The 12,379-nt window shown below is 29.4% G+C and overlaps 1 protein-coding gene across 1 annotated transcript; it reads left to right on the forward strand.

Moving 5' to 3' along the window:
- The first annotated feature begins 9,293 nt into the window (after positions 1 to 9,293).
- Positions 9,294 to 11,937, forward strand: LOC126837183 (mitochondrial import inner membrane translocase subunit Tim17-B-like). The gene is made up of 3 exons (XM_050571009.1): positions 9,294 to 9,373; positions 11,305 to 11,469; positions 11,590 to 11,937. Exons 2-3 carry the CDS (start codon positions 11,323 to 11,325, stop codon positions 11,935 to 11,937), a joined length of 495 nt encoding a protein of 164 aa, XP_050426966.1. The 5' UTR covers positions 9,294 to 9,373; positions 11,305 to 11,322.
- Positions 11,938 to 12,379: the final 442 nt, after the last annotated feature.

The following is a 12,379-nucleotide window of genomic DNA, read 5'->3' on the forward strand; positions in this document are numbered from 1 at the left end:
CGACCAGTCAACATTTTTTGCAAATTATTTTTAATAAAAAAATAATAATAAAATATACAGTAGACTGTACAATGAAAAATGGGTATATTTTGGTAAAAAAAAAATACTTTCCGATTTTTTTTTTGGCTAGTCGCATTTTCTATTTAAATAACCTACAAAATATACTGTTATATTAATTATATAAAATAATGAATATTGTCTCATTTAACAATATAGCATAAATAATAATGTTTAAAAAATAAAACACACTACTAAAATTAAATTATCTTAAGAGTAAACCAGTGTAGGGCGTTCAAAGAATCGCTTGGTTTATATGTTAACATTTTTTTGCATTTATAGTTGTAACTTATAAGCCTCCAATTCCCTATCCTGGATAGTGGATAATGGATAATATGTTACTGAAACAGTGTGAGTACAACATTGTCTGGTTTTCTCTTGGTTCGTTTTGATTTGATTTCGGATCATAATATAACATTAAAAATTATTTTAGGTATCTTAAAAGAAAAACAGACGTGTACAATAGATGACAAAAAAAACTGTTGTTTTTTTTTTTTTAAATTGTTTTTTCTTAACTTTTAACAAATAAACAAATAATTGCTGTAGCGTTATCATTCAAATTTGTGCACGTGGCCTTACGGTTTACATAATCATCGTCATGTTTAGCGGGTCTTTGGTTATAGTTTTTCCTCAAGTAATATATATATATTAACATAACCATGGTTAAGGTACGATAAAATAAATGTTGAAGAAGGTTTTACCGAGAAGTCATTAAGTAATAGTAATATATTTAGTTCAGTGCTAGTGCCCAAATACAAAATTAACTGCTGGGTAGTGTAACATACACAATACAATTTATATTATACATTTACAGTTATTATGATAACATATTAATTATACACCAAAAACATTTAAACATGTGATGTATCAAATAAATAAAGCCCAACATCAATTTTTAACGTCTATTTTGACATGAAATTAGATTTATTGTGTAATTTAATTGAGCATCAAAACAAAAATCATGAAATTAAAATAAAAGGAATCAATGCATATTGCTTTGACCAAATAGTATCCCGTATTATACTAACCTAATGACCTAATGAAATGTGGTTTTTGAGGAAGCTACTAAAGCATACATCACATTGGTAGGTAATATATGATAAATACTACCAGTGTGATGTATGCTGGGTAATTTTCTCAAAACTCTCTACGTAAAATATACAAACTTCAGTACGTAGATTAATAGGCTAATTGAACACTTCATACATTTGACAATTTGCAATATTCGACAATCAGCACAAGAAAATCAGCAGACAAGCGAGAAAAAACTAACAACATTCACCTACACCTACATATGTGGAATGAATTTTTGAAGAAGCTACTGAAACAAATTTCGCATTTGTTGGTAATATTTGATACCACCAGTGCGGAATTTGTTTAGTAATTTACTCAAAAACCATCAACGTAAAATATACAAACTTCAGTGTGTGGATTAATAAGCTAATTGAACACTTCATACATTTAACAATTTTCAATAAGTGTCTTTTACTAGATAATCATTTCAAAAAAGATAATTTTTTTCTATTTATCATTCAATACTTTTTATTTGTTCTAAATGATGTACAGCTTATATTTATTTTGTATCAGTATAATTTTAGCGATTTTTAGAATATGTTATGCTTTATACTTAAGTATGTTAAGTAGATTTTTTTATAATTTAAAAACTGTGCAATTAGAAAAATCTGAGTACAACTTGAATACAAATACAAATCAAAAGAAGCGCTTGGGGAACCAAACTAGATTTGTTCCTCAATATTTTCTGTTGTACTTTTTTTGTGTACTCAAAATGAATCATAATACTAATATAAAATACTACGATTTATTTATTTGATACATCATGTGTTTAAATGGTTTTGGTTTATATTTAATATGTTATCATAATAACTGTAAATGTATAATATAAATTGTATTGTGTATTGTATTTACACTACACAGTAGTTAATTTTGTATTTCTCTAGTACTGAACTAAATATATTACTATTACTAAATGACTTCTCGGTAAAACTTGATAATGATTATGTGAACCGTACGGCCACGTCAACATGTTTGAATGATAACGCTCTAGCTATTATTTTTTCTATTTGTTAAAAGTGAAGAAAAAACAATTTTTAAATAAAATACAACACAGTATTTTTTGTTATTCATTGTACACGTCTGCTCTTCCTTTAAAATACCTAAAATAGTTTTTAGTGTTATTTTAAAATCTGAAATCAAAACAAATCGAACCAAAAGATAACCAAACGTTGTTGGCAAAAATTGGTGAAGTACAAGGGTATTTTAGTGGGAATATATTAGTATAAACTTTATCAATTAATAATAATTATTAAGGGTTTATAATCATTGTTTTTTACCTTTTATAGGCAAGTGACAGATTTATTGGAATTATAAAATATATCAATTAATGCCAAAAATGTTAACATATAAACCGAGCAATTCTTTTAACGCCCTACACTGGTTTACACTTAAGATAATTTCAATTGTGTAGTGTTTTTTTTTTTAACTTTTTTGTTTATGATATATTGCTAAATTAGACAATATTAAAATTTCTATCAATTTTTTTTATGTATTTTTAGAGCTTTATCAACTTTTGAAACTTAAATGATACCCTGTATATTAGACTGGTTTAAATAAAATTGTTTTTTTTCCACCTCCACAATAAAAAATGAGTACTTTGGCATTTTTCATTTCCAATTTAAGTAACCCACAAAATATACTAGTTTTTTTTTTTAAATTAAACATAACTTATTCAATTTTTAAGATGTGCGGTTTTAACATACAGCGTTTTAAAGCTTATAAAAAGTTGTCTAAGATTGATTATAACTATAATTGAGTTTTGACAAGTAGCATTTAAAACCCTCGGAATATCGAAACAAAAAAACAAATTTTAATATAAATATCGAATTAATTTTATTGTTACAGCTCTTATCTTATCTTCTTTTGTTATTTATTCAATATTTCGAGGGTTTTATCGGCTAAACTACTTGTCAAAACTCAATTACAGTATATTAATATTTTATATAATTAATATAATAGTATATTTTGTGGGTTATTTAAATGGAAAATGAATAGTGGCTTTCGAATAATGCCTTTGCATATATCAGTTTTGAATAAATAGTTTTAAAGTTTAAAATTTAGGACGGGAGAAAATGTGGAGATTAAAGAGTTATTTTTATATTTGCGCATTTATCAACCCCTCTTCACCTTCCATCCTAAGTTTTAAACTTAAATAACTTCAAAAATAATTATTCATAGTTTGTTATGAACCAGGCAAATTTGTCAGTAAATTCTTCTTAGTTTAAATGGCAAATTAAATATATATGTTACCATTTAAGTTTTATAAGTTGAAAGATCACTAAAAATGATAAAAATTATTTTAAAAGTAACCTAGTGTAGGGAGTTAAAAGAATCACCCGGCTTATAACTACATAACTTAAGTATGGATTTAAACGGGCTACATTTCACTAGCACTAATAGTACTAAAAGTAAATGATTTTAAGTACAAGTCTCACGAGCAATACTTATTTTGAATGTACGATAAATATTTAATATTCTGTCTCATAAAACTCCATAACTTTGTTGAGGTTTAGGCACTGTGTAACATTGGCTGAAACTAAAAAACCAATACACTTTATGTTAAACGTTTTTATTTGCCGTCAATTTAATAATATAACAAAATATAATATAATAATCGGTTTTCTCTAGCACACGCCCCAAATACATATACGGGTAACTTGAGTGGAACTAGTAATGAAGTAGTTCCGGTCTTAGTGTAATATTTGATTAAACTTATTCATGTGGTACTTATGAGCCCGTATTATATTCCGATGTAATTGAAGTAATTGAATGCTTACTGGGCGATTTGTTATTTATATTTATATTTGTTATCTGAAACCGTCATAATAAATTTCCGTTTATATTCACATTATTACCAGCACCGCAGGTGTCATAAAGCGAGAAGAGGTCGCTTTCCCATAGCTTTTATAAATTTAAATTGAAGTGCTAAAAACAATAGGGTTACAACTTAAAAATATTTAAACAAGGTTTACTGGATACCATTTTTTTAATTCATAGAGAATCGTAAGAAATGTTTGTTTTAGGTTTTCGTTACTTGCAATAGAATAATATTAATTTAACTTCATGTTTGTTTATGTCAGAACTTTCCGTATGATCCCTAAAAACAATGTTATTAACTTGGACTATTAACTTAAAATACCGAAACGAAAATCTCTGATGATTCTAATAGGTCTTCAATACGGGCGTTTTTTCATAAAAGGAAATTACATGAACGCATAGTTAATAATTAAGCATATCTATAATAATAGTAGCATAATATTCATAGTAGGTATCCAAAACTTGGTTATTAAAACCAACATTCGTGATTTCAAAAAATGACATAGATCACTGTTTTTACAAAAACTTATTAATCAAATTTGATATTTAGGTGGTATGTACTTTTTATTTATTTTTAAACTATTTTATTTTTTTACCTAAATTTAAAAAAAATTAGTTGCTTTATTTCCCAACAAAATAACATAATTCGAATATGTTTTATATTGCTTTAGACAAAGGTAAAACTATGATTTATGAATGACAGATCATAAAAAATAAATTTAATTTTAATTGTTAGATTTATGGAAAAATTAAGTCATTTGTGTTTAGTTTATATTATTATATTAACCACTTTGTTATCGCCCTTGAAAAATTGTGTTTAGAGTAGATAACCAATTATATTTTATATTTTTTTCTGGTGACGGGTAGTAGTGATGAGAATAATATAATGTCACGTTCTCTCTCCTTTCTTTGATTTTTTTTTATGTTAAACAATTGTGTGGAAAATACATACACATACAATAGAGTTTTTAAAATGTTTACCGTATTAATAAAATTATTACGCAATAGATTTTATTAAAATAAAAGATAACACGCTCTAATTTTGTACTTAAAAATTATAAATAAACATGAGAAAAACAAATATTTGGGGAAAAAGGACCTCTTGTCACAAAAATCAAATTTTAAGTTATTATATAGTTGTTTTTAATTCTAATTTTAAAAATGTTGAGACCAAAATCATTCTCCTATCTTGTTAATTGGCCAAAATATATATAAACTTTTTTTCGGAAAAAATGGTTGTTTTAAGAAAAAAACTCTTTAAGTTTTGTAATGTTGCCAACTTTTAATTTCCATACTAAAGGAATGAAACTTAATCAAAAATTAAAATAAAGTGCCCTTAAGCAGATAATTTAATTTTTTTTCATAAAAATGTTTCCAACCCGGATAGATGTTTTAGCCTCTCCTGCTATTCTCGCTGGAACATGTCACTTTTCCCTTTCCGCCTCACAAATGCTTGTGTATTTTTTTTATGTATATAAGTTATTAGACATACAGAAAGGTAGTTATAACGTAGCATGGTGTAATCAATCATTATATTTTCAGGCGTACTGTGGTCGTTGAAATTAACAATGAACAATAAAATAGACATGGAACCCAATTTGGACGATACACAAAAGTATGTTTACCGTTGTAATCAGTGGAATAAGTGCAGATAACTCAAGTTGTGAACTAATTTTATTATTTTTTTTTCATAGAGAGAATAAAAATAATACTGCTTGTGTCAGCGATTTAAACTTCGAAGTAGTTGAAAATGTCGAAGGAGATATTCAGCCATCTCATTCCAACGCCGACGGGCCTTCTGTGACAACCGGTGTAAACGGTGAATCGACATCAGCGATTGTATCCGACGGGCCGATAAAAAAGCAGTCGTCCAAAGAGAGAAGAAAAATAAAGAAAACAAATCTTAACAAATTGAAAAGGAAAAGTAGAAGACTACGCGAAAGGTTGAGGGATTTATTTAACCTTAGGGCGGTGGCAAGAAACAATATACAAACATCCAAGTCTCGTGCTGCATGCCGTCGACCTGTGCCAAAACAACATCGACAAAAATGGGGAAAAAAAACCGAAATCGGTAAAAACAAAGGGCGAAGGACTGTTGTCGCGACAGCACCCGACCAGGAGCCGAACAGGCTTTGTACGATAGAAGACTGTGAAGTAATAATCATATCGGAAAACGAAGACGACGAATACCAACAGCCGACCTGTTCTACAGCAGCAGGACCAGAGATGAGCCCCGAAACGATTCCAACCTCGGGCATCATTGATTTGACTACTTCTGACGACGAGGACGCGGGCTACGTTTTAGCCGACTGTTCGCCCGTCGCCGACCAGCATGGAAACGATGACGATGACGATGAACTGATGATTGAAATCGATGTAGGCCGTCCTTTGGAACACGCGGAACCTTGGTTAGTCAGTCATGCCGACGTGGAACTTCCTCTGCCGCCGGACATCGTGGAGCTCAGAGAGTTCTTTGGCATAGGCATGACGGTCAGAAGTTCGCGGCCCGGGGTGCCGTCGACTGTACAGCCGCAGGCTACACGACCACCGCGGCCAGCGCCGACCGGTGTTATCGCACAGTCGCCGAACGCGACTTCACTGGAAAGCCAAGTGGTTATGTTGAAGAATAAAATCCGGGGGACCGTGGTCGAATACGCGTACTTGTACGAACCGAACTGCATCGTAGACATGCTGGTGGCGCGGTTGCGGAACGGCGATTTGCTGCACAACATGGACACAGCCTGGACCACGAGCGGCGCGTCAGACGTCAAGGAGCTTCTGATGTGGTTGACTTACAGCATGAGCAACAACCGCATGAACATTGTCCCTCTGATGGCCTGCCTGATGATCACGTTCCGCGCGACCGTCGACACGGCGCAGCTGTCCGACGCAGAAACGTGCAGAGAATTCAAAATATTCATCAACGTGATCAAACGGTGCTTTTTCAACAAGGACGTGCAGTTTTGGAGAACGTGGATGACCACCGAACACTTTTTGTACGGGTGTTGCTACGTCGACCACGTGCTGTACAGCAGAGCGGCCCAATACCGATCTATGGAACGTCGGATCAAATGGAACAAGGTAATGGCGTTCAAGTGGTATTTCCGGATACCGTCGTACCACGTCCCGTTGCCGTCACCGTCCACCGAAAATCAAGCCAGCATCCACAGGATAACATTTAGAAGCCTCACACCTCCATTGACTGAGCAGCCAAAAAAAATAAAGATGGTTGACCAAGCCGTCCAAGTGAACATAGGATCTGAACCAAACCTAGCTTCTATATTAGGTAAACATTTAACTTTACGAGTATACTTAGGGAAAAGTCTTAAACGATGACCAATAGACGTAGAAAAAAACATTTTTTTTTTTTTATACAAACTTAAGCTAATTTATTAAGCTAATATAACAAAAGTATTCGGTAAATTCTGTATTCTTTGCCTTACTAATATTACTTTAAATTTTAATTTCCCAACATAGTTCGCGTATCTTTTATATTTTAGTTTTATTGGTTTTACATATTTTATAAATATTTTCGTACTTCATTCTATTTATATATTAAATAATACCTATGTCTAGATACATTATACAATTCTAATGGTTAGATTAATTATTTTTAATAGCACTGTACAATCGAGATTGTATTGTGCTATTTAAAATATTATCTGTTAGGCGTTTATAAATAAATGATAATAATACCTACCTTTTTAACTTAAATTAAACTAGTAAACTTAGACTTAATAAACTATATAATAATAATTATTTATAAAAATATAAATATATTTATGATAAAAATATTATTTTACATAATACCAAATTTATTTAAATACAAATATAATAACTAATTAGTATGATAAATAAAAAAAATTTTTTTTTATGTAATTTAAAGTTTATTCAAATAAATCTAACAATTCATTTTTATATTTAATTACCTGTAGTCTATACACAAAACTATTTGCAGACTTTCAAATAAATTAAAACTAGGTACCTACTAAATAAGTGTGCTCAATGAATAACAAATCATTTTTTGATTAAAATTGTTTAAAATGAATAAATTTATAATAAATAACCAAATTATAAACTATTGAATAAAACAATATCTTTAATTGATCACTTTATTAAGATAAAAAATTATAAGAATAATTCCCAATTCTTTAGAACACCACATTAACAATAATTATCAAGCATGTAATATTAGTAGTTAAAACGTTGATCATATAGTAGAAAATAATTTAAATAACTTAAGTTTGTTTTTGGATAGTATGCTTTATTAAAATATTATTGTTTTCTTGTCTAGGTTTGGCGCCATCAAGTTCTCGAGACAATTCCACATAAACTTCTTCACGGCTTCAAATATTAAGTATTATTAAGAATACTAATAACATAATCTATTTTAACCTTTCATCTGACAAATAAATTGTTAAGTTTCTTCAATAAAAATTTAATCATTTCCAAAAAATAATATGTTAGTACTTATGTAGTATAATATTTTCTTTGTGTACTATTATTACAATTTTTTTACATTTAATTATTTGTTATCAAGCCATTTCCATTTATTATTTTTATTTAAAATAAAAAATTGTAATTAAATATCCATTAATTAAACTTGTGATATTTTGTTTATAAAATGTTTTATTTTCACAATATTATTTATAAATAATATTTTATTATTTTAAGCGTTTTCAAGATGAAATAACAAATTCCTATTATCTTTTTATCGATTTAATTATCTATCTTAGTGAATTAAGTTATTATGTATAAATGTTTAATAAATAACATACTACTTATTAAATAACCTTTTCATGTTTTCTTTTATTAAAAAAATACAAACTTCGATTTCTATTATCTAAACTAAATTGTTCAAGTATGTACTTTTTTCCAATCTCAAGCTTAAGAGCTGGTAAGTATTTTTTTTTTTTTACAAACCATAGAAGAATAAATATACTTAATTTTAAAATACTTATCTTACAAAAAATCAAAATACGAATCGGTTGATAGCATTTTAAAAATAATTTCATTTTACACTTATTTAAATTTTTGTTTTATAGGCCATGCTAATATTTGTAACTTTTAATAATGATGAAAAATTAACTCAATGAGAACCGGTCTTTTGATAAGTATTATTGGCTACTTTTAAAATTTGAAAAATTCCGACGCTCAATAATTTGGATTATAGCGAATTCCAAAGAGATTATACACTTGTTATATTCTCCTTGACAAATTGATCATAAAATAACATGTTAAGCACCAATCATGTTAATCTATCGGTGTTATCAACCGCTAGTTTTATACCAATTCCGTTAAAACCGTTCACTGTGTAAAGTGAAGTTTTATTCTAAAACAATAGTTTTGTATTTAGTCGAAGATATTTATCTGTAATATTACTATATTTGTAATATTTAACTGTACAGGCCACCAAAGTATTTCGGTAAGTTGACATTTATTTTCACTTAATAATAAAACAATTATTGACCTTCTAAAATATGTATGCAATAATTTATCTTGGCGAAACTATCAAGTTATATAAGATTGTACTTTTAGCTTTTTAGCGTTTATTTAAAAAAAAATCTACTATAAAAAAAAAATGCGATCCAGGTGTTTACTAGCGGATGATTTTTGTGCGATACGGATTTCACATATTGTTATCTACACAACGATAGAATCTTTTCAGAAATTAAATTCATAGTACCTGAAACCTGTAAAATTAATAGATACGTTGTTGGTGTTGTCGTTACACTATTGTCGTTACAATATTTTTTTTTTTAATAACCGAGTAATGATTGATTATATTTTACCTTTTTTTTATGAACTATTACTCATTTAATCAGAGCCGGTGCTAAGAAATATGCAAGGGGGGGGGGGGTGTCAAAATGAAGATGCCGACTTTAAAATTTTAATTGCCGACTAAAATATTTGGGTACTTTCGTAAATATTTTATGACATTTTGTGACTTGATTTTTTTGATTTTTAAAATGTTTTTGGAGCATAGAAATATTTTAGGCAACTAACAAATTTATTTATTACTTCATTTTCAGTTCTCAGTCACCAATACTAAAACAATTAGAGCCCTACTTTAATAGCATTATTTTTAAAATGTTTGAATTTATTTAACATAATTATAATTTATAACGTATTGCAGTTGAAACTGCAATTTAACCGAGATATAATCCAAATAGCCTTATTTTAAATAATTTTATAAAAAATAATAAAATTGTATTCAAAATTATTATTAAAATCTTTAAAATAAAAACAAAAGTGTATTTTTTTATGAGTTATTATCTTAATACAATTTTATTTTTATTTTAGTTAGGTACACTATTTAAAAATAATGCTCATGTCTATTCCCTGCTCGCTATATATATAGTATAGTAGGATATTATAGTAGGTAATATCCCACCGCAACGATAGTAATAAAGAAGAAACAAGACATAGTGAAGTAGTACCAAGGAACTCTCATAGGCCTTAAAAATCTGGATTAATGATTTATTCTAAATACGTATCCATCTCATACCTTTTGTTCAAAATTTACTCGGGCAGGCTCAAAAGGATTGTTAGCAGCTCCTTGGTGTATCATATTCATTCTCTAACCATATATATTAGATTACACATATTTATAACCAATACTTATTATTTTACACGCGCACACGGGACAAGCAAAAATAAACCCGCTAACTCTTTGCCTGCAGACTTAATACTATGGGTTATGTGATATGTCTAAAACAGAAGAGTAGGTTTTTTTTTTATAGTAAGGAATTTTTTAGAATTTTAAAACTAAAATAAAAATATATACTTATAGAGGGATAGAATGTTTGTTTACAATAGACCAATAGGTCCCATGACCGAACATCGTTTGATATAATAATATACACCACAGTTATTATAAACAAATAATAATACTTCTGCTAAAATCGGGAAATAACCGGAAATGCATTGTTTTTTTTTACTAAAAACTAAAATTATATTTTCGTATGGTCGTCCGTATGCCGACTATTCACTATTCGTCGCTAGATTCCAATAAAAATGATTTACCTACCTACTTTTATAAAATAAAAATAATAAATATGTTATTTGTATAATTTTATGGGGGATATAATATTTACCGACTTTTTGTTCGGAATGTGCCGATTAGGTATACTTGAGTTTTCCGAGTGGGGGGTGTCAAACCCCCCCACACCCCCCTCTAAGTCCGGCCCTGCTCATTTTATTTTGTAATTAAAATTCTAGGTTTGATATTATTTTAGTAAAATCCAAAACAGTATGAACATATTTGCGTTGCGATAGAAATATTGTTATGATTTTAATAGAAGTAGATACCCATCGTAAATTAGACTATATTTAAATATTAGGTATTTTTTATAGTTTTTCCTAATATTAACGATGGGCGAATATGCAAGAGAGCCATGCCCGATGAGGATTATGGAAGATCTTGGTGGTGCGTTTGCCATAGGTTTCATGGGCGGAGGAATTTTCAACGGAATCAAAGGTTTCTGCAATGCACCAACCGGTTTCCGTAGACGTTTCAAGGTGAGTGAAAATACAATAATTATTGTCCAACAACAACTGCAAAAATGTAATGTTAATAATTGTTGTATTCTTTTGTTTGCTCCAACGGAAGACGGCATTTAATTGTGATTTAATTTCCAGAGTGCTTTTCATTCGGCCACCACCCGAGCCCCCCAAGTGGGCGGCAGTTTTGCAGTTTGGGGAGGCGTGTTCGCGGCCATTGATTGTTCGTTGGTGGGCATAAGAAAAAAAGAAGACGCTTGGAACGGCATCATTAGCGGCGGTCTGACCGGCGGCATACTGTCCGCGCGAAGCGGCGTCGCCTCAATGGTAGGTAGCGCTGTCTTCGGGGCCTGTCTGTTGGCCATGATTGAAGGATACAGCTTGTGGTTCATGCAAGTGTATGAAACCGAACAGTATCGACAACAACCTCCGATATTCCAAGATCCTCCTCCAATATTCAAAGATCCTCCAAATGGCAAAGTCTGATGATGTGACAATATTGAGTTTGAAGACTATTTCTTTGATTGTTAGCTTTTTATTTTCGTATGCTTTCTAAACATTCTTTTTTGTGTAATATGTAATTTATGATATGTAAAAAATATAACTGTTGTTGAATAATAAAAAAAAAAATGTTATTTTGAGGAAAAAAAAACCTTTCCAAATATTATAATCTGTTCTGTATACAATTATTATGTATAATTTTCAAATATTCCCAGTATTTTGTTATATTATGTACATAAATAGAACAAACTAATTAAACAAATTATTACGCTATTAGTATTTTGTAGTCGATTATCCATAAAGTTGTCAAGTGTTAATATTTTAATGCTGAAATTATATTTTTTCAGTTTAGTTTAAAACGACAAGTACTTTCAAACAAAATAAACGCTATAAATAAATATTAGATTTATAGGTTCTAATAAAAAAA

The sequence above is a fragment of the Adelges cooleyi genome, unplaced genomic scaffold (assembly GCF_023614345.1).
Source record: "Adelges cooleyi isolate 19-005CV unplaced genomic scaffold, UGA_ACOO_1.1 ACOO_flye_CR_arks_rails_tigmint_CR_PRNA_247, whole genome shotgun sequence".
Taxonomy (NCBI): domain Eukaryota; kingdom Metazoa; phylum Arthropoda; class Insecta; order Hemiptera; family Adelgidae; genus Adelges; species Adelges cooleyi.